This window comes from Callorhinchus milii, unplaced genomic scaffold, assembly GCF_018977255.1.
Source record: "Callorhinchus milii isolate IMCB2004 unplaced genomic scaffold, IMCB_Cmil_1.0 Scaffold27, whole genome shotgun sequence".
Taxonomy (NCBI): domain Eukaryota; kingdom Metazoa; phylum Chordata; class Chondrichthyes; order Chimaeriformes; family Callorhinchidae; genus Callorhinchus; species Callorhinchus milii.
The window spans coordinates 4,937,558-4,961,831 of NW_024704768.1; the positions used below are offsets into that span (position 1 = coordinate 4,937,558).

General features: G+C 44.8%; 1 protein-coding gene across 1 annotated transcript in view; it reads right to left on the reverse strand.

The window, feature by feature from the left end:
* Positions 1-1,420: 1,420 nt before the first annotated feature.
* spryd3 (SPRY domain containing 3) overlaps positions 1,421-24,274 on the reverse strand; it is a 67,453-nt gene continuing 44,599 nt past the window's right edge. The window contains exons 8-11 of the mRNA XM_042344196.1: positions 14,043-14,100; positions 4,733-4,852; positions 4,225-4,391; positions 1,421-3,642 (exon numbers count right to left, since the gene is read on the reverse strand). Coding sequence (XP_042200130.1) covers positions 3,508-3,642; positions 4,225-4,391; positions 4,733-4,852; positions 14,043-14,100 — 480 coding nt within the window. The 3' untranslated portion in view covers positions 1,421-3,507. The remainder of the gene's footprint in view (positions 3,643-4,224; positions 4,392-4,732; positions 4,853-14,042; positions 14,101-24,274) is intronic.

Sequence of the window (24,274 nt, forward strand, 5' to 3'; positions counted from 1 at the left end):
CCCCCACCCTTTGGAACTGTATCCCAGTCCCTCCACCTCACTCACTCCCTCGTCTCCTTCAAGGCTCGTCTCAAGATCCTCCTTCGGTCACCCTCCTACCCTCATCCCCCCCAACCCCTCCTGATCCCAACCCCCTCCCTCCCCAGCTCGGGTCCGTATCCCAGGGCCTTCAGACGTCCTCCCGTGTTACATGCCAATCTTCCACAATGGATCCCAGGAATAAAACCGTTACCAGTGCTCATTTAACACTCAGAAATAGCTAAGTAGCAGGAGAAGAGAGGACAAATTCAGGGGAGTAAAGGGCAAGTTCAGGACAGACACCAGGAAGCATTTCTCTACCGTCAGCTGGACTGGGATTACCAGAAAGGGTGGTTGAGGCTGGGACACTGGACTCATTTAGGAAACAGCTTGATGCTGTCGTGGGAAGATATCAGGGAGGGGATTCTGGACAGATGAGATCAAATGGGCCTCGGACAAACCACTTGTGAGAAGCTGTACATTTCCTGTAATTATCGTTGTAAATATAATTTTTGCTCTTTGTCGGGAAATGACACGGATTGGGTGCTGGGGGGGGGGGGAGGGGGAGATGTAATATTTCATATGACAACACCTTTAGAAGCTCAGCCAAAAGCTAACAATATATACTTGCGTCAGCAATAGGCAATGAAACAGCCTCTTGGAAAAGGAGCAACACCAACAACTGGTTCTATGGAAATATCTATTTTAATTAAAGCGTATAAACATCTTAATTATGTACATATCTTTTATATATTATAGTGCATGTGGTACAAAAGAACGTGAGGAGGGCAGCCCACAAGGGCCGATTCCCCAAAGCATCCGATCAACAAGCAATTTACAGTCATTGTATCAACGCTCAGCTTGGCGGCAAAGGCAAACATTTGGATCGTTTAGTGTTCCTGGTTCCTCTTGCAAGTGTCTTCAGAGGTTAAAACACAAAATAATAAGACATTAACCTCTGCATTTGATATAGCGTCTCATCACATCTCAAAGAGCTTTATAGGATAAATATAGTCAAGTCACGTTACAGTATGTCCTGTGAAAACACTTTGAGACGCCTCAAAGACGTGATAAGGCTCTATCAAATTCAAGGATTATTATTATAGACTGTAAAGCGAATTGCCTGTGTATTTTGTGGGTGAAACGCGGCAGCCAATTGCAAAAGGGCATTTCATAAAGCGATGGAAACATTGCCTATTTCCCACGAATATGCTCCGGGAAATACACATTTTCTCAGACTAAACTTTTTTTGATTGTTTTCAGCAGGAAGTTAAAATAATAATGAGTTGCTGGGGTGAAATTTGCAGTAGTTTTGCTTCAGTCATTTCTTTTGTTGAAGGAATATTTGCTAACTACCAGCAGGCGGTGCCCTCCTCTCCAGGTCCCAATGTTATCCCCCGTCTCAAGCTCCAAATAAAATAAGAGGTGCTCGGACCTGCAGAGAATGCTTTGTTACCAAACATTCCTTCAATAAGAAAAGGAATGCTGGAAAATCACCAACATTTCACCCCATTTTCACAGGAGTGAGTCGTAACCCTGGTTCCTGGTTGTGTCAAGTTCCGTTCCACAACGTATAAGGAAGGAGTCAGTTATCTTACCAAAGGTGCTGACGTGAGACAGAGAGAGTTGTGTGAACTGCAGAGCGACAGAGAAGCAGAGTGGTGAATGTCCCTGTACAGACCAACTGTTTGAGTGTGGGGCACACAAAGCCAGCCAGCTATCCCTGTTGGAAATACTGCCTGTTACTGGTGCAGTACAACAGTCAGCCTCGCCAGGACCTTCCACATCAATTCTCCGCCACGCCGCCCGCCACAACTTTTACTGAAACATTGCGAGGAAACGTCGAAACGCAAACAATTGTGGCTTTGAGTATTTTTTTGGCCCAATTCGTAAACAGACCCCTCCTGTTGAGGCCGGCTGGCGAGGTCAATGTTTTCTATGTGTGAGGTAGTCAAAGCCTAACTGCAAACAACCGTTACTTTCTTCACTCAGCGCCTCCCAGGTACAGGTGCCCTGGGAGTGAGCACTGGGTAAGCAGGAACCTGGGACTAGACTGTCTCAGGATAAAGAGGAACGACAGACACACAGGACTGACACAGGGACCCACTCACCAACGTTCCCAGGTACCTGTTAACTTTCAGGGTTGCTGGAAAAGGTTATTGTTTTGTGCAGGAATAATAATAATCCTTGCATTTGATACAGCGCCTTATCACGTCTTCGAGACGTCTTAAAGCGCTTCACAGGATATGCTGTGAAGTGTAGTGACTGTATATTTTGTGGGCGAAATATAGCAGCCTATTATGCACAGCAGCGTCCCCTCAAACAGCCGTGGACTGAGTGACCAGATATAGCCTAAGAGTGGCAGAGAGTGGGCCCTGTGTAAAATAAGACTGCAATGACACACTTACTCTTTGGTACTGTAAGGTTACACATGTCCGCATCGGAATACCGAGGGAGATTGTCTTTGAAGTTTTGTAACTTTGGGATAGTTTGCAAAACGAGGAGAGTCCACAGTGGTGGGGGGCGGAGGTGGGGGGGGAAGGGACTTTCTGCAAAATAATAATAATGAAAGTACAGTGTGTCTGTATATGTCTGTGTGGGTCAAACACAACTTCCCTTTGTGTTTGACAGGTGTGTGGGGGGGGGGGGAAGGGGGCACCTAAAAACAGACCAACTCATATGGTTGAGGGCAGTACAGGAACAAACGTTTGTGCAGGAAACATATCTCCTACGGATAAAATCCCCTATCAACCATTATCGCCACATCAATACCCGTTACCTCTGACCCACCTTTGTATATAAAAGAATCCCAAACCCCCACCACCACCCACCCCCCCCCACCACCGTACACAGCTCCAGGTACAGCCATGATCTCTGCAGGTTCCTGTGTCAGATAACAACCTGACATTTCATTTCCTCTCATTACGAGATCAGCCAACACCCAGGACTGGTGAGTTTACCGAACGACCGCACGACCGCACACGCACATAACACCAGCTACAGACTCCAGAACACAGAGAAAAGATACTAAAATCATTTTAGGATTTGGCCGTTAAATACCCATTAACCCCCACGCGAGAATATTTCTTCCAAGTGCGGGTTCGAGGGTGTGCAATAAAGGTAACCAATAATTCATACTGAATTTTAACAGGGCTTGAACACGACTCGTGTTAGCGTTGCCGGGACAGAATGATGGGGCAGAAGGAAATGAAATGCAAAAAGCCCAGAGCTTTGGCATTGGGTGTCAGGAGTGACTGAATGTCAAACGGACCACAGCGTGCGCCCTGAAAGAAAATCAGAACCCAAACACTTGTTCAAACCCTGTGACAGTGTTGCAGTTCCTCTGATGGTGGGTGTACAGGAGCTGTGCAGAGCGTGGGCTGGCCCTGAGCGGCCCCAGGATGGGAGACAAACGTGGTGCATGCGAGGTGGAGGGGGGGTGTCCCATAAGCCCAAAGCCACCCCCACCCACCCCCAGCCCCACCCCACTCAGCCACTCAGCGGATGCAGGTCGACCTTCACCTTCTCCCCGCTGCTGAGCATCCCGATAGTGGGGTAGAAGCCTCCGAAGGGCACCCCAGCCTCCTTCCTGCCGATTATCTTTCCGTTCCTTGTGAAAAACACCTGAAAGAAAGCAGATGATTAGACATCGATCATTTCAACACCGGCTGCAGCCCCTGTGGTCACTCTGCCTCCCGGAAAATTCATCGCACCATATAATAATAGTATTAACTCCTTACACTGGATACAGCCCCTCATCACGTCTTCGAGGCGTCTCAAAGTGTGTATTTTGTGGGGGAAACGTGATGGCAAATTGCATGCAGCGACGTCCCACAGACAGTCGAGGATTCTGTCACCAAACTATCATTATTATTATTACTATTATTAGTTTTTTGCAGGGATTTATTACCCCCCCGGAAAAGCGATTCACCAGCTAACTAACAAGCGGTTTCCTACTTACTGTTCGGTAAACAGAGGTGTGTGTGTGTGTGTGTGGAGTAAGGAAACTTGTCTAACGTTTCGCCCTGAGCGGGTATCAAACCCGGGTCCTCTCGCTTGCGAGGCGAGTGCTCTAACCACTACACCGCAGGCGCAATGGTCGAGATGGTGTCCGTCTGTGCTGCAAATTCTAAGCTTCTCTGCATTGGACAGAGAACACCACTGTAAGGAAGCCTCGTCCTGAGTAAACGGAATCTTTCTCCTCACCATCACTTTCGTTCCCTCTTCTTCAGCTTCCATGTCTTCACCTTCCTCTTCATCGTCTTCACCATTGAAGTACATGATGTTCCTGACTTGCTGCTGCTGCTGCTGCTGCTGCGGCGGAGGCTGTTTGGGTTTGATCTCTGCCCCCTCGATACACTCGTCACTGTCACCTGGTGACAAGAGGGAGGGTCGAGGCAGTCAGACCAGCAATCAACAAGCGCTGGAACAAGTGGATTTTATTCTTTCGCTTTTACTTGTGCTTTTCTCCAACTCTGAGGCGTTCCATCTGTGACCGTCATCCACACGGTGAATCTATACCCAGTGCCTCCCCATCGCCCCACCTCCCCACCCAACCACTTAACATTACCATTCGTCATCATGTCAATATAATGATAAGCCTCTCATTTGATGCAGCGCCTTATCACGTCATTGAGACGGCTCAAAGCACTTCACAAACGGGATTGACCGTGTATTAAACGTACAGGGTAAACTGTACTAATGAGGTTCTTACCTTCACTGTCTAATGTATAATCTCGAGGGAACATGATACCACAGCCCATGATGTCACCCTTGTAGCAGCGAGGGCCGAAGGGATCTCCCACTCCACTTCCTTGGAAAATCTTCCCATCGTCTGACAAAACAAAAACAAAACAAACGACCACAGATTTGGTAAGGTACTGGCGTTCCAGTAGGGGCCGGCCACACACACACAGCGCCATCCAACACACACTACTTTCACGTCGGAAATGCTTATCACGTCGTCAAGACGTCACATCTGCTTCACAGAATATACTGTGAAGTGAATTGACTGTGTATTTTGTGGGCGATACTCTCAGACAATTGTACTGCACGATCTTTACTTGCAGAACAGGCAGTCAGTCAGGACCTCGATTTATCATCTAATCCAAAGACTGGGACCTACTCCTCGTGGCTGTTTGTGGGATCTCGCTGTGAACAAAACGGCCGACACGTTTGTGTACAAAAAAGGCCCCGCACTTGATAATCTCTGTTAAAGAGATGTAAAGGATGCTATAAAACAGGAAAGTTGTTCCAAGATGTCTCTATTACGAAACAGAAACTGCTAGAAATATGGAAAATAGTTCTACAAATACCAGCCCACTGGAGTGCAATAAAAGCAATATCCGATGGTGTGAAATCTCACGTTAATACTCATTTTCACCATTCCTGCTCTGCCATTTCCAAACAGCTGCTTCTCATTCCCTGTTACATTCGCACTAATCCCACAAAGCAACCTTAAATTTCCACAGCCAAGACTCGCCTGCGGACTTGCGTTCTTGTGTAACATCCCGACCTGCGGCAGAGCATGGAAAAACTGACACGGTCGGTAAACACATAAATGAGCAAAGCGAGTCAAAGTGGAATCTGGAAAACTTACGCAAACACCCGGCACGTGCTTTTCATCTGCTCACAAACAAAACAAACTGGGGCTCGGAAAACGCCAACATTCCGTCTCCAATCAAGAGCGGGGATGGTTTTCATTTCCCTTCAGAACCCACCCGAGCATATCCAGCTCCCAGGTTCAATCACAGAACTTCAATTGCAAGGTTGGTCTCGCTGATTGGAATTTAATTTGATATTAAGGAGTTTTGCTGGGTGTGTCTGGGCGACAGGTTACCAGCCTCCTGCCCACTGCAGGGCCCACAGCACAGCCACAAGATGGTTGGCCCCCAACATATGGACGCTCAGCTGGGAAAAAGTTACCAAACAGACTGAGCTTGACGTTTAAGTAACCCTTAAAGGATAACAGAGTCAGTAATGACCACCTGAGGGCACTGCTTTCAGGAGCGATCACTGTCATTCACGTTATAACCACCGGACTAACACAGTCTCACAAATTAGGGCTGATATAATTTGAGTAACTGGATGTAACCACAGTATAAAGGGGCGATGTAACTATAATAATGATAATAATAATCTGTGCATTTGATGCAGTGCCTTATAATGTCATTCAGACGTCTCAAAGCGCTTCACAGAATATGCTGTAAAGTGAATTGACTGTAGTCAAGGACAGCAAAGATCTTGTTCAGCATCAAACACGTAGGTACACAGTGCTCCCTCAGTCAGCCTCGTCTATCAGGTCAAGTCCCAAGATGGGGTTTGAACTCACAACCTTCTGTTCCACAGGCGAGAGCGATACCAACCGAGCCAAGCTGACACAGAGAACGCACATTCACACATGGAGCAATTTTTAAGCAAGATGGAATTCAGATATCGTGTTAGTTGGTAATCTTGGATGCTGTTTTATTTACAGCTTTGTTCTCACCCCAGCTGAGATAATGATATCCAGTGTCTAAGGTATGCAGCCTGGCTGATGCTAAATACAGAGATCTTTTCACATCTCAGAATTGTTTTTGTCGTAGGATAAGCCAAGGACAGTAAAGATCTTTTTCAGCATCAGATTTTGATGCAATAAAGAATCTAAAGATAGATTTCTGAAGCACTTATATTTGTGAAGTGAGGCTGAACTGCTAAACAGTGGAACTAACTCACCTTGTAACACAATGTGGGGCTGTGACACTGGAATTTCTTAAAGGGCAAGTGTCCTGTTGAAATTCCCAATGGTTCCTATCGAGGTGAACCTTGAGGATGTGAGAATGAAGAAGAATGCTGATAGAGCCATCAGCACAGATAGGCATATTGAACCACTGTGTCTGTCAGCTCCAGCTGTGCTCCAGCAAGTGATAGTTAGTTCACAATCAACCTGTTAAAGAGATGGAGTTCTACAACAACTTGCAATTCACGTTGACCTGAATTACTGCAGAGAGCTGCCGCTGCAGGGATCCTGGCATTGACATGAAAGCGCGAGGAACATTGGTCCCATCCAATTACAACCTCCCATCCTGTTATCCTATTAACAACCGACACCCGCGAGGAGACCGTCTCGGCAGCTGAGATAATGATGTTAATCGCTCCAACTGATTGGGCACTTAGTCTGTGGATTCCAATAAGCAGCCCACCAGCTGATGGCTGGACAGTGCGGAGTGCCAACATTCAAGTTGCTTGTCAGTCAGGAGAAAGTTTCAGCCTTCGGGAAGACATTAATGGGTTTCATAATAGAAAAGCCACCAGACTTGGATAGTGAAGAGCTAGCAGATGCATAAAGCGCGTGGGGAGGTGTGGGGGCTCAGGGTGATGCACTTCTGGTTCCTGTCAGGCTTCATTGGTTGATATTCTGGTTAGAAATCGCTACATCCCCATAATACAACAACAAAATTACATTTGTATTGCGCCTTTCACGTCGGGAGGACATCTCAAGGCGCTGGAGAGTCAGTGTTTCGGACCTAAGCTGGGGTTCAGGGTGGGGGAGAAGGGAGGGGGGGAAGCAGGGAGATCAAAAGCACGATCAAAGAGGAAGGTCTTGAGATGGGTCTTGAAGGAGGGAAGGGAGGGGGCAAGGCGGAGGGACTGCGGGATGGAGTTCCAGAGGGCAGGGCGGAGTGGCAGAAGGCCCGCCCACCAATAGTGGGGCAAGCGAAGAGGGGACGTGAAGCAGGCCGGAGCCCGCTGAGCAGAGGGAGCGAGCAAGATGGTAGGAGGTTAGGAAATGGCAGAGGTAAGGGAGTAGCAAGACCATGGAGGGCTTTGAAGATGAGGTCCAGGATCTTGAACTGTATCCTCTGTGTGATGGGAAGCCAGTGGAGTTGGGTGAGGATGGGGGTGATAGGGTCACGGAGCCTGAATGTATAAGAAGTGGAAACGTTTCCCATTCCTTAGCAATGACACTGTTCACCTTAATGAGCACATCTTTATCATAAGAACTTAAACATTTGCTAAGATGGAAGAAGACCAAGGTCCATCCAGTTCACCTTCCACCAACCACCCTGGCAGCTGCTTGCACATGTCATGCCCCAAACTACATTCTTATCACAGGGCAAAGAAATCATGTCTAGCACAGAATACTGCACTCGCAAACACGGCATCGGCCTCTGTGGCAAACACACAATGCGTACACTGTACACAAAGAGCTGGCAGGGCACAGAGTCCTCAATACCAATACGGTGCCCGCCGGGTAGGAACCTTTTACTGTGACATCAACAACAATGAACAAGCGTTGGCTGATGTCAATGAGGGTTTGTTTAGTGCTGCTGTGCTGGGAAAGTCCAGGCAGTGCTGATGGTCATTGTAAGGTCTCAGACACAGATCCACACACACACGCAGACACAGACACAAACGCACACACCCCTCCATGTTCCACACGTGATTAACTGTACTTCCCGACATCAGAAATGAATTCAACGAGAAAAGAATGGTTGCAATTGGCTACTAGCGCTTTCGCCTACAAAACGCAGTCACTACACTTTACGGTGGGCCCCTGTGAAGCGCTTCGAGACTCTTAGCGACGTGACGAGGCGCTGCAGCATCAGACCCAAGGATTATTATTACTCCTGCAATTCCCAGTCGTGCCACTGGGCTGCGCAGTAACACCTGCAGATTCTCCCCTCGAGGTGTCTCTTCCGAATGTCCAGTCGGGGAGAGATCTCACCAACTTCCCGCTTTACACAACCCGTCAGAATTACTCTTATATTAGGACTCAAAGACTAACAGAGTGAAAGGTCAGCACAGTGATGTACATAACCAGAAAAGCCCAGAGAACAAATGTACATTGCGCTCTCTCTCTCTCTCTCTCTTGCGCTCTCTCGTTCTCTCTCATACCATCAATCGATTCCTTCACCAAATAGCTAATCCCTTCGTCGATTTGCTAATACGATCTGCGTCCTTTGGTCGTCCACTACACACATTCACCACCTTCTTTGTGAAGCGCTCTGGGACGCCGCCCGGCAGCAATGCAAGTTGTTGAAGAAATTCAATCTGAACTCTCTCTCTCTCTCTCTCTCTCTCTCCCCTGAGCTCAGGATCATGTCTATGCCCTGTTGTAATGATAATGGGCACATTATTAGAGCTTGGTTTACCTCTACCTTCAGGACTTTGATTTCTCCCCAGAATGATCTCTCCCTCAAGCCTCCTCTGCATTTCCAGCTTCTCTAGCCTCTCTTCGTAATTCAATAAAACAACCTGGACAAAATGACTCACAGAATTTAATTACAGTCTCGTAACCTCCTGCCAACCATTAATTATCCTCTACGTCTTATTATACAGTTGCTAGACTTTCAATATTTAGGGCATGTTACAGGACACTTGCTGTAGCATGCGGTGCTTTAACAGAGGCGATGTTAAAGTGAGCTTGGAGAGGGCTGTAAGGTCTATATTAGAGCCATGTGTATTTGCAAAATAGATATGGTCTGAAAAATACTATGAAATACATTTTGAGAGTCCACTGAAGAACACCCAGTCTATTCAGACCTCAAGAGAGCTGCCTTGTACTGCATTGGGAAAGAGAATTGAGGATGTGATTAGAAGCAAAGGAATCCCCAGGCTGGACATCGCTTCTCGACGAACATCTTCACACTCGAAGGCAATCGTTTAGGAACAGACCAGCGCATGGGCTCGTGAATACTGACTCGACTGCACCGCGTCACACTTTACTGCACTCCAGCACCAACTTGCATTTGGATTCCATGATTTTGAATATTTTAATAACTATTTATTTGTGGAAAGATGTTTTTGTTTAAGATCGTTCGTCACTTACTTGTTCTGGTAACAATTGGAGGATGAGAAGAACAAGAACAACTTGCGGTTGATAAATTGGCTTTACATTTATCGCACAAGCTGAACCCCACCTGCTTGTTGATTCAAGGGGCTGAACTGACACTGATTATTATTGTAGACGGATTCTTTCCCACAGGCTCTCCTTTCTCTATCCCCTGGATCTATTTAATCAGTTTCACTGTTCCTCCTCCTTTCTTTCCTGGCCACGCAATCTTTCGGACATGGAAACCATTGCAAACAACACGTTCTCTAGATCACAAACTATAATCAAGGACTTAAGAAAGGTCAGGGTAAGGAAAGAAAATCTAGCTCTCATTTGTAAAACTGTAACACACCCACTCAAAAAAAACAAGTAAATTGGCTGTTTATCTTGCCCTTCTCCTATTTCTAAAACACATATTTGGTTTGGTTTTATTTGGCGCATTGGGGAATGGTCAGACCAGAGAACTCACAAAGCCCCTTGGAGATATCTTCCTCATGTGTTCAATGCTCCAGGATGCCACTTCGGTAGCTCCCACCACAGAATGACCCCTTGAGGCTGAATATTGCCACGGGATCTACTGACGCGATTAGGAGAGAGGAGTGAGACAAGCTTCCCCCACTGCCAATATCTGTTGTCTTCATTGATGACTGTTTAGTGAGCTTGATAAGAAGGGTCTTGGCAAGTCTGCTCAGGTTTTTCTGATGGGATTACATGGCTGTGTTTTACTGATGACCATGTACTGATGGCGAATTTCTGCCCTGTTCATCTTAGGGAGCAAAGCACAGACGAGCAGGATATAAGGCTACGCACCATGTGCGGCTATTGTAGGTCTCTCTCTCTTTCTGAGTCACCAGAGCATCTCTGAAGCATTGATGTTGTTTCTTGGAAATTTTGGGCTGTGCTGTGAAGGGACAAAGGTTTCTGGTTGTTTTTTGTTCCCCTTCAAACAAAGCAACATTTCAATGCTGCTTAAGTCAACACCATGTGGCTGGAGCATTAAGGTACGTAGCGGAAAGCTTTCCTGCAGCCCATGTGTGAGATCCAGAACCATGATTAGGTGTCAGTCTGACTGGGTTGGTAGCACTTTCCGCCTCTGAGTCAGAAGGTTGTAAGTTCAAATCCCAGTTGGGACTTGGAGCTCACAGTCTAGGCTGACACTCCAGCCCGGCCTTGGGGGAATGCCCTGCAGATGAGATTTTAAATGAGGCCCTGCCTGCCTGTGCAGATGGAATGTTAAAGACCTCAAGACACTATTGAAAGCGTTAAGGGAGTTTTTCCCGGTGTCCTGGCCAACAATTCTGCACGAGTTACCCTAAATGACTTGCCTACACATTTCCTTCCCTCCCTCCCTCCCTATGGGGATGGTGCTTGACCTCAATGTCACAGCTGAGCCTGGGAACAAGCAGAGTGGAGCAACCAAAGGTACAAAGGAGTTTCCCAGGGAGACTCAGTGCGTTCTGCTTCAACCTCGGGAGCTGCATTTAAATCCAGCTCAGACTAACAGAAGGGAAATACTATAGGAGCTTCACTCTGTATCTGGCTGTTCTGTACTGGAGCTGGAAGTGCTCAATGCTGTCCAGTGCCTTAGGATGTCCTCCCAACATGAAAGGCGCTGTGTAAATGTAATTTACTGTTGTTGTTGTTGCCTGATACCTACAACTGTCCAAATAAGCTTCTTCCATCAGAGAGGAATGAGTGGCCATTTCCACCTCATGGCATCACAGTGACGTTACTGTACAGACGTTTAAGTTCCGTCAGTGGATTCAAGTGTTATACACAGTAAAATTGTCAAATGTACAGCAGCCTCCACGGTCTGATGTTAAACCATCTCTAGATATTTAACCTTTGCTCAAGCCTAGTGTGATTCAGTTTGACCCTCACTGCTCCTGTAGTTCAACTCCTGCCTGAACAGCAAGTGCAATTGACCTGAGAGACTTGGGAAATCAGGAAACGAGTTTCCAAAACCTAGCTGTTGACATGACAGAACTCTAATGCAATAATCCTGACTTCACAAGTCACTCTGAAGGGCTTCCGGCAATGTCACCTTTCAGCTGGCTCTGAAGGACATTTGATTTCCTATCAATCTCCAAATGGGATTCTTCAAAAGTATTGTAAACCAGTGACAGACACCCACAGCTTAAGGCTTCGTCCTCACCAACTCATTCTCAAGAGCGGTAAATATTGTAAATATTTCTACCTTCCTATGGTAACGGGAAGAAACAGATCCTGTTTAAACAATTACATCGCTGAGATTATATATAGCGGGTGTGTTCTGATTTATCATTTCCTCTCGGTGCGGCGCGAATCTAAGCTTTGTCACAACAAAACGTCTACAAAAGAAATTAAAACACTGGGAAAGGAAAGCCGCCTGGCACCCGCTGGAGATTCTCAGTTACGTGTCAAATGATCAAGAAATTTGAAAGCGATTCACACGGTTAACATTTCCACCCCAGCCCCCGACTCCGGTAACCGTTAGGGTTGACTGATCTGTTACATGAAATAAATAGTTAGTTGAAATGTAATGTGTTTGACAGTTCAATCATACATACAGATTAACTGTGAGTCTACTAATTGAAATGTTCTGTTATATTTTAGCCATTCATTGTAAACAGAAAGTGCTGCCTGCTTGTTTTCCAGTGGATGTTAAAGGTTCTGTGTCTGTAGGGAAAGAGATGTGAGTTTCACCTACTCCACTGACGAGCAATCACCCAGATTAGATAGGTCAGTCACCCTGCTGCTGTTTTTGTGGCTTTTCTGTATTCAAATTTACTGTGTTGTTCCAATGATAAGATGCTACAAGAATGTAAGTTCTTCTTTTTCTTAAGCTATTTGTGGAAGGATTAAGAAGCCATGTAACAGTGTGAATTTGTCTCTGCAGGTTTGACTTATGACTCTCTGACAATGCAATGACTTCTAGCGCTGCACTGGAGTCTCAGTTTGAACTACGATTCCCCAACATGGGACTTGAACCCACAAGCTTCTGACTCAAGAGGCGAGAGCGCTACCACTGCGCCAGGCTGACACACAACAATAATAAATTAGAAATAAAAACAGAAGTCACTGGGAATGCTGAGCAGGTCAGGCAGCTTCTACGGAGAGAGGAAAGTGAGCTAACGCTTCAGGTCGATGACCTTTCGTCAGGGGCTCACTTTTATGTTATAATTTCTAATTCTAAGTGTTACATCGACAACAACAGCGACAACAACTGGCATTTATATAGCGCCCCTCATGCAGGGGAGTGTCCCAGAATGCTTAAGGATTGTCATGTCTCCCTGTGACACATATTCACATATTGATTTAACACATTTTACACACCGTCCGCCACAGAATCACGACCACAGTGGAGCTGTGGTCCCAATGTAAATGCACAGAATGACAGAATTATCATTACTGTAAATAACTGGAGTGCGATAAATGTTTTAGTTGAACCCTCCCTGTGAGAGACTCGAGCTGGCACAGAAACAAGTGAACAGCCTGAGCTCCCTCTGCCCCAGGTCAGGTGTGAGCAGGTGGTGCAGGGGAAGCAAGGTGAAAAACGGTTATCTCATCCAGTTCACCACACCTCAGGAACCATTATAAAGGCCTTATTCTGCGGATGCCAACAACTTGGGCGTAAATTCTGCGGTTTTAGGAAGATTTTTCATTGCACACTCTGGCTACTGAAAAGTACTAGGGAACTGTAGAGACATGAAGTGGCTTGCGATGAAACATTTCAGGATTTATATTGTTCCTAAACTAATCCACATATTTAAAGATCGCCAATTGCTGTGCTTAGTCGTGTTGAACTAACTCACCCCCATCCTCACCCGGCTTTACTGGCGACTGAGGACTCAGTTTAAGAGCCTCGTCCTCACTTTTAAATTCCTTCACATTCTTGCCCCCACCCTATCTCTGAGATCTTCTTAAAGTCTATCAACCCGCCATCGGTGTTCCAGCCTACCTACCCCCACTGGAACTCTATCCCGGAGTCCCTATGGCTCGACTCCTACATAGCTTGTCTCAAGTTCTTCCTCTGTGACCAAGCCTCAGTCATCTCCCCCCACAACCTCCAGCCCCCACCCCGAGCCCCCCGATGCAAACGCCAGACTGCCCTTGTCTTGGGATGTCCTCTCAATGTGAAAGTCCCTTTGTTGTATAAATACATTCTGTTGTTTTCTGCCATTGATGAGCTGAGTGAGCGGCTGAAACAACACACATGGCAGATTCTCACCTGCGTGATATGCCACCGATCCTCGGCTCCAGCCCGGGTGTCGATTTTTCGGGTAGTCCTTAAACAAATCAAACACAAAGGAAATCAATCTGTGTGCTGAGCCTGGTTGGGTCACTGTCTCTCAGAACCAACAAACAAACTGTCAGACAAGCATTATACTGGATCTCACTGCCATTTGGAAGGAGTGCTTGAAAGACAATACCAATACTTCCTACAGTCTCTCCACACTCTTAATGATTTGGCTTCATCTTAGATCAACAGCAACATTCTGGAAATACCGGGCTCCCAGGTCTGCTTCCAAGTCAGCAAGTCGCTGCTGACATCACTTCTGGCAAATAATAATAATAATCCTTGCATTTGATACAGTGCCTTACCAAGTCGTCTCAAAGCGCTTTACTGTAAAGTGGATTGACTGTGTATTTTGTGGGCGAAATGCAGTAGCCAATTGTGCACAGCAGCGTCCCACAAACAGTCGTGGATTGAGTGACCATTTTTTGAGGGATTATTAGACACACAGCTGACTCTCTCCTGCTGATCGACTAATAACAGGAATTCTACTTACTGCTAGGTAAACAGAGACATGCGTATAGACAACTGACACCAGCATGTAAGTAGCATATCACATGCCCTTGCACAAAACTTTGGAAACGAGTTTAAGGCAAGTACACATTGCTGAAAAGTGTATATATATATAAAAAAGTATGAGTAATTTTCCAGTTAAAAGTTTCAGTCTGGTTTTAAGCCTCAACGCTTCTCTCTTGAAGGACAGTAGCATCACCCCACCCCGACCTGCTGAAAGGTTGTTAATCAGAGTATTTGTTTCGAGCAATTATCTTGTCATCTCCGTTTCACGAATTTCAATTGCAGCACTTTCAAACGTCTATTAGACACGACACTGATGCTCTTTTTCATGCCAATGGGGTGTATTGAGCGACTTACATTATCACTTGTGTGAAGATCAAAACTTTAAAGGCACGTGAGGAAACATAACCGCTGGTGTGAAGAGAATAACAGTTTGTATTGCGTGTCTGGCTGTGCTCCACAAGCACGCAAACGTCACCTCTGCCCAGTGCCCACATGCCCTTTTCACAGCCAGATTCCGCACTCTTTGCCTCTGCAGTGACAAGTTCTTTCACGTCAGGCCTTCCCCCACCCCCCAGTCCTCTTTCCCGGCCAAGGATGCAAAGTCGATGCAACACGTTTCCCAAACAGACATCAGTTGCTTTGAAAACAAATTGTTTTGCTTGGCAAAATAGCACTTCCAGGAAGTGGTTCGGTATCATTGACGTCACTGCATCAGTAATGAGACTTGTTAGTAGTGGCTGTTACTTGGTTACTGAACAGTGGATATGTTCTCTCTATGTGGTTTGGGCTCCTACTACTTTCAATCGCCTCCTGAAACACATTACATCTAAATGGCAAAGGGCGTAATGTGGCGCAATGTTCAGAGAGACCAACCCAAAGCACCATGTAACTCGCACTCAACTTCAGACATTATGTCAAATCCTGTAGCAAACTTAACTAGGGGAAAACTTTTATTGAGTTTGCTGAATACTCTGGTAGTCAGAAGCTGAATAAATCTACTACACAAACAGCTACAATATCAACTCAAAGAGTGGCCCTCAAGAGTCTGTTATCACCACTGCCGGTCTATTCTAGGTCTACCCAACCTTGAATGCCCGGTGTTCAAGACCTTTGGTTGGCCTTCTGCCTGTTAGTTTAGAGAACTAGAGAGGCGGGAACAGTCAGCTCAGCCACACTGCTGTAACATCTCCTCAAATAACATCCGATTGTAAATACAAATGTATCATTTCTTTCCAGATCATAATTATCTTTTTTGATTTTCCAAATAATTTGGGTCCTATTTTCCATGTGATTCCACAGTCCCTTCCCCTCAGTCACCCTGACTTACATTCTCCTCATCCACATTTACTTCCAAATGAATTGATCTTACGTCCAGTTGGTTAAGGAGTTGGAGGCCATTCGGACCATCGGTCAGTCTATTGCCTCTTCTACTCTTTTTAAAATTGACCTTTTGCCCATAGCTCAGTATTACCCACCCTGCATTAATTACCCACTGAACGATCAGATGCCAGGCTTCTGATTTCTGACCACTTTCAACAGAACATTTTGTATATTCTAATAGAGTGCTTGTTATCGTTGTTCCCATTCCCAAACCATACATTAGGCATCATCACAAAATAACAGTATCTTTCAACAAAAGAATTGGACATATTCAGGGTTGCATTGCGTTGTTCAATGCTGTATCTACTTTAACTCATACCCTGGATAGGTTGGGTCAGTTAGCTGTTCTTGGGCGGGAACTCTCAAATAAGTATTCAAGTTTAATTGGAATGCCCTTTAGAAACATCCTAAATATCAATACATATCACATGGCCCATAACACACTAAAAATAACACAAAAAAGTTGTGATCTAAGTGATAGACATTAAGCAGACAGTTTTATGACAGTCTTATAAAAAAGGTAGGATATAAAACATAAAAACAAGACAGGTTTATAACTGAGAGCTTGATTATCAGGATGGGGTGTATATGGTAACTGGTGTCTAGAGAGATTCTGAAGAGAATCTGTCACTTTCAGTCTTGCACGAGGGCTTTGTTTAGTGATCTGCTTCACCAACACTGGAACAAAGACCATTTTTTTCTTCGACCAGAGGAGGCAGCAAAGGCTAATGCGACAATGCAAAATATAGAAACAAACAGACAGAGAAACCAGGGTCGTAAGTTGGCTGGAAATCTGAATAAAGGAGGCCAAACTTAAAATAAAACATAGATCAAACAAATAAAGTAGGTCAACAATAACATAGAATTATAGAACAGCAAACAGCTCGACTGAATGTGGAAAATTTTATACTACTAATAATAATCCTTTGATATAACGCCTTTCGCATCGGGACGATGTGTCAATGCGCTTCACAGGATTTTGCTGGAGTGTGTATTATGTGTATTTTAAGACCGTGGAGGGGAAACAGAAAGCTTTATTATATACTGTATTTTAGACGAATGCGGCAGTCAATTTGTGCACAGCCATGTCTCACAAATAGCCATGAAGTGGATGATCAATTTTATCTGAAGGGTCTTTAGCCAGGGGAGAAACTGGGAGAAACCCCTTCCTCTTTCCGAATAGTGCCATGGGATCTTTAATGTCCAACTGAATACACACTTTAATTTAACACCTCATCTGAAGGACAGCACCTCCGACTATCTCATGCTCCCTCACTGGAGTCCCAGCCTACACTGTGAGCCCAAAGTCCTGAACTCACAAGGTTCTGACTCAGATGCAAGAGAGCTACCAACTGAGCCAAACAGGTAAACACAACAACTGGGACCTCTCAGTCTGACGTTCCTCTCACTATCACTATATCCCACAATCACCTTTGTCTGTAGAAATGACAATTTGTCTCTTCAACCCATTTATATTATAAGCTTTAATAGCCTCCGTGGTAACTGATTCCAGAAATCTTTTAATATTAATGATAATTATAATAATACTTTGATAATAGCATCAAGAATCTAAGCTACACTGAGCTAAACTCTGCATTTACACAAGCTGAGCTGGACACTGGATTCCCAAACCTTCTTGCCAAGCTTCACCTAATACTCTCTGGAATTAGGCATGCAGGGTGGAGAGAGAGTGCGTATTCCATTTCAGATACAGCAATTTCTGTGTGTCGATGGGATGCCCAGAATTCTCAATCTGATTAGGATATTCTTATTCACGGTGATGGGTTTCCGTGTGTGTCAGGCACCCAGCTGACCGAAAAATAAATACAATCCTAGGTTCTTTCTCAGGCTCTTATCAATGCTATACTGCAGTTGTCAGCCAAAATAAGCACGGGCATCCTGGGCTGGAAGAATAAAACAAGATTGTGTGCTTTAAATTAGTGCCTTGTCATTTAAAAACTTCTGTATGTACGTCACAGGCTCAACACTTTTGCAAGTACTCTGAACAATAATGTCTGTGGGACCCACTGCCCTCTGAGACAGGCAGTATAGACACAAGGCATCCAAATGTTTCGCTCCTTCTTAAACAGCATTTCGAGAATGCAGTGCTCCCCCCAGTACTGCATTGGAGCGTCAATCCTAAATGACTATGAGCAAAATCCCAATATGGAGCTTGAACCCACCAACCCAGTCAGGCTATATTGCCTGTTACTGTTTGATCTCTGAATGCTTACCCATTCTGTTAGTTATCACACGTCTCTCACTGCCTAAACTCAGCAGTATAAAGACATTCACCAGCACAATACCAGATGTGAGTCAAGTAACTTTGTACCTGTTGCACCCAGCTCCAGAATAGTTTAGAAATTAACATGAATCAGTTGGTGAGGTTCGCATGGCTTCCCATCCAACTGCAGAGCAAAACTACAGCCTTTATATTACATCCAAACTCTTATCTGGGTTCTAACGTGCAACCAGTTTGTCACAGAAGCTTACATGCTAAATGCTTAAGTCTCTCTGGAAAGTCAACATTCACTGAAGAATAATTATTTACAGCCATGGCAATTATCTGTAATATAGATCTAAGGAAAGAAACACAGGCCAATCCACATTCAGAACCTCTTGGCGACTGCTACAGTTCTCTAAATCAAACGCGTGCAAAGTAAAGCATTTTGCATCTGCCGTGTTGGCGAATCATCAGAAACTATGAAAGGTCCTTTTCAAGGGGGATCAGCCGGGTGTCTTGACACACGCGGAAATCCATCACCGTTGCTTAACAGTCACCAAGCCAAGCTGAGAATTCCACGCATCCCACCTGCACATGGAAAACCCAGAGAACGATTGTTGGAATGGAATGCGCTCTCTCTCTCTTTCTCGCTCTCTCTCCCTGGAGGAACGCACCCTGTTTACCTAATTCCTGAAAGTATAAGGCACAAGTTGGCAAGAGCCAAGGCTTGGGGGGAGCCCAGAATGTGCATTGGGGTAACTGCTGGAGTCTAACCAACTAAAACCACATAGCTTGCATTGATATTGCTGTCTGGCAAGCTTTCCCGCTGCTTGTCCGGCTAGGACCACCCAAACCATCCCACAAACTGCCTTAAAGCGAATAACCACTTTATCTGGAGTACTGTTGGCATGAACAGTGGTAGAAACTTGTATCGCGCTTCCAATCATGCCATGGGATCCTTTGTGTCCTCCTGAACAACAGCCGGACAGGACTTCAATTTAACGTCTCATCCAAACGTCATAACTCCAATTAAGCACAGCTCCCACCAGCACTGTTGTGTCCGTCTCGATTGTGAGCTCAGCCTGTGTTCGCTATTGGTAAACAACCTTTAGAATTCAATTAACCCCAAGTGGATATTGGTTCATTAGTAGGAACACGTTATATGACTGGCAATACTGGTGAGGGAACTTCTTGAGGCCTTGTTGAAGGTCATTCATCAGGGACACCAGGAAAGCGTGCGCAGGTGAGAAGCCTGTGTAGTTTCCTCTTAAACAGCCGGCTTCATAAAATGGAATAAAGCCTTCAACTAACCTCGGCAGCTCGAAAGAACTGCAGTGGAGTTAGACGTCCAATGGCACAAGTGCAGAAACACAGCTCCAATCACCTCAGCGTTCTACACAGTGCACCTACTAACTGTACTGCTGATCCTCTTACAGCACATTCAGGGGGTGGATTCATGTTAAAATGCTTCTCGAGATTACTCATGGATGAAGTAACTGTTTCCCTGAAGCTTTTCATTGAAGCTATTCTGCAATGTTAAAAGAGTTATTCTCACCAGAATGTGGAAGGGACTGAGTACAACTTTCTATTACCGTTATTTTAATCCTTTTAATCCTTTTTTTGCTCAAGATTTCTGCAGTTTTCTTATAACCCGATTTAAGTAAAAGCTTGAAATGGCAGTTCACTATCACATTGAAATTTCTCGGTGAATTACTGCTAAATGTAGTCAATGTTTTCGGGTGAACAAAGCAATCATTTGTACCACAAACAGCCGCAAGAGGAACGACTGAGTTACCTGGAGACTTGGCGAGAACACTGAGGAAAACTCCCCGCTCTATTCATAAGAGTCACAGGATCATTAATGGGACCTCAGTTTAAAGCATCATCTGAAGGATGTCACTTGTTGGTTATTGATGCTGCACTCCCCCAGTACAGCCTATATATACTATGAGCTCAAGTGCTGATTTGAGGCTTGAACCCACAACCTCCCAGCGGAGATATTATGAGTACTGCAGAGTTTTCCAGGCTGACCCTGCTGTAAGGTTTGACCAGCAAGAGTTTATAAATAAAAGCTCGCCAAGACTATTCAAGGAATATAGCAAAAGTCAGCACATCTAAAGACCCTCATTTCTCACAGAAAAAGCAAGCTTCTGCTTGTGCAGTTAATTTGCATTTGTGCAGTTGGTCATAAATTACCGGTCATAAACATCCCACTTTAATATCTTTATATCAGTCGTATATTATGGAGTAACTTAATTCACCTTAAAACTGAATATCATTTAATGGCAAAGGAAAATAAAAGAACATTTGCGTATAATAATTATTCTGATTCACATCTGTTAACTAGTGTCATTCTAGGTTGGTTCATATCTGTGGATAGTTTATGTTGCCTCCTCAATCACAGTGCTGAAAGATGCATTTAAGGGGAAGCTAGATAATTACATGAGGGAGTAAGGAATAGAGGGTTATGCTGATAGGCTTAGTTGAGGAAGGGCAGGAGGAGGCTCATGTGGAGCATAAACTCCAATATAGACCAGTTGGACCGAATGGCCTGTTTCTGTGCTGTATATTATATGTAATTATGTAATGTCAAAATTGTCTCATCCCAATGGTAACTCCAACAATGCAGCATACCCTAGGCAGAGTATCATAGTGACAGCCTAGACTGTGAGAGTCCTAATGTGGGACTTGAATCCACAACCATCTGACTCAGGGGTGAGAGTGCTACCAGCCGAGCCAGACTGACACCATCCACAAGTCCAGCTTATCCAAAATTCAACTGCTCGAATCCTTACCCTCATCAAGCTTCGCACTCCCTTAACACCCCCTCTCCGCCCCATCCCACACACATGCGCACACTCTCAATGAGAAAGTCTTGTTATATCAGAATCACTAAAAAAATTAACACAGATAAAAATTAATAAAGAGGATAGTTACTAAAGTGAGATAGGATTCTCCATTGTCTGAGTTGCTTTGGAGACTGTTTGACTGCTTTGATTCCAGGTTAATGCTCAGCTGCTGTAATTGGCTTTAAGTCTTGGGCAGGGAGAGAGAATCAGCCAGAGCTCTCACTGCTGATCACGATCCGTGCTGAGGAACATGTGTGAATGTCAGGAGAAGACTTGGCTTTGATGCCCCCCATGGTCAAACAGCATCCGACACTCACGGAACTCAGTTTACATAAAGAATGACACCTTGGGCGAGGCTCAGGAGAGCGAGTGGTCAGCACTCATGGAACAGTATCACAGACTCGTGGGAATATGCACACTTCAAAGCTTTGTAGATGGGCCAGAAATCAAACTACAGCAACAACACTAATGATTAGCCGTTGTGATACACACCTGGATTAAATTGGTTTCTGCGGCATGAAAAAGCAGATTTAGAATATTAGTACCAAAATACGCTAAACTCATCGGGAATCAAGTTGGCTGCCGCATTTCACCCACAATATACAGTCAATTCACTCTACTGAGAAGCCTGTGAAGCGCTTTGAGACACCTCAAAGACATGATAAGCACTATATCAAATGCAAGTATTATTATATTATCACACCTGCATTAAATTGATCTCTGTGGCATGAAAAAGTAGATTTGGAACACTATCACCAAAATACGATAAATTTGGAATCAAGTAAAAGACTGAACACGACAAAGGCAACAACAAAGGCAGGCAGCGAGGACAGAGCCTGCTAATGCCCTGCTGAATTGTAAGAGGCCTTGTCTGCCGACATGTATAGTTTAGACCTTTCAGTTGTTCATATTCCCCCCGTGGGGCTGTGAGGTAAATCAGTTGTGAGCTAAGCCGGGTTCCAGCCCTCCTAATTGAGGCTATTGTAGTTGGGACTTGCCCAAACAAATTTCAAATGATACCTCACTCTTGAATGAAGACAAATACAAATTGCATCATCCGCTTAAAGGAAGACAGTGAGTGGGTTCCAGTGTTCGCTTCATGGATTTACATTTAAAAATAATAAAAATCTAACAATTTCTGATGAATAAACTCTTCTTTTCTCCCTCCAATTTTCGCCCTGAGGTGCTGGCATAGACTTCTACAGGCACTGCTTTATCTTATCCAAATTAGGATTAATCACGTGTCCTCCTGACGTGAAAGGCGCTTTATAAATGGAATCTTGTTGTTGTTGTTGTTGTTGTTGTGTGATACTCAGATACACTCACCGGGAACACGAAATCCAAGCCAAATTTTCATTTCCCAAATCAAACATCCTCTTTCCAACAGGTGTCACTGGACAGTGATGAGGAGTAGGACCCAGTTACTCTCTACTATCTAAACCAGGGCACTGATACCAAATGTGAAACCCCCCTTACTGATACCAGGTGTGAGATCCGTTAGCTTAGAACAGCTCTGGGGTCTATCTTTGTCTGAATAGATCAGTTTCATACTGGGCAGTGGCTTCATTTAAATCGGTGTGAACCCACAAGCTTCTGCCTCAGAGCCAAGAGCTACCATTGAGCCAAGTGAATGCAGGGAAGGCCACACACACACACACCCACACACACACACACACCCACCCCCCCACACACAGCCTTTCAACAAAAACTGTAAATGTACAGTGCGTAAAGTGAGAGCGGTGAGGGCACCAGCTAATCGTAAGGTGCGGAGTCTGCATTTTACCTTTTGCTGCTTTTAAAGTGAAAATGGATGCACAGAAGGAGCAAAAATTGGTAGGGATCAGAAAGTTAGTGAACAGTATGAATTCTTGTTTCTGATGATGCCATACCTGTGGTACCATGGAAATAACATAATATTTCCCCAATTTATTACCCACACCTGTCATAAACACTGGCTATAAACCCTGTGGGAAAACAGGATCTTTACATCACCAGCAGATTCTCTTTCCCCTCGGGTGTATAGCAGCAGGAATGTGACTACTGCCACCAAATTCTACACACATTAACACTTGAATTATTGCATTGCTTAGAAAAACAGCATAAAATCAGAGCCAGCATCAATAGGGAATTTTCAGGCAGGACACTGCTAAGTGGATTACCTCAACAGATCTAAATATTACAGTATATGCAAACACATGCACAATTGACTTGTATAAGCAAAAATCCTAAATACTTCGTTTTTCAGATAGGCTCTGCATGGAGGCACATAGACATGGTACAGATTCCTGGAATAGGGAGTAACATATGGTGTTGGATAGGGAAAAAGGAAATCAACGATAATAATCTTTGATATAGAGTCTTTCATTCCAGGAAAATATCTCCAAGTGCTTCGGGGATTAACGGTAAAGCAGCCAATTTGCATACAACGATGACCCACAATCAGCCGTGAAGGATGTGATCAATTTTATCTGGGGGATTATTGGCTGGGACACTGAGAAAAATTCCCTTCTTTTTTCGAATAGTGCCACAGGATCTTTAACATCCACCTGAACAGGCAGACGGGTCCTCGGTTTAACGATGCTCATCCAAACTACAGCGATTCCCCAGCCTAAACCGTAGCCTGTTGGCTGCAAGATGAGAGTGCAGGAAGAGGGAGGAAGGGAGCCACAGCAAAATGGAACCAACTTCTGACTGCTGCTGACAAGCCAAGAGCGCGGAGTTTGCTGGTAGAAATATTTGCGTGCTATTTTTATAGGTGGCTGGAATGTAGAATTGATGTCGTCTTTCAAATGTTCTTCAAAGTCAATGTGTCCATTAAAAAATTAAAGAGCGCTGTCGAGCAAATCAGAAGCTTCAATTTTACTAACCGTGTATTAGCAACTGCAAGTTTTATCATGTTGGACAGCTCAGAGCAAAGTAATTACTCTCAAGTGTAGTGACTTTTTGTAGCCACACACAGACAAGGTCCCTCAAACAGCCACCAGATGGACCCATTTCTCATCACAGCATTGCTTTATCCCAGGTCCTGATGCAGATCTGGCACTTTGGGTCTTCATTCTTTTCATAACAATAATAATCCTTGCACTTGGCGCCTTATCACGTTGTTGTGACGTCTCAAAGCGCTTTGCAGAATATACTGTGAAGTGAATTGATTGTATGTTTTGTGGGCGAAACCTGGCAGCTAATTGCGCACT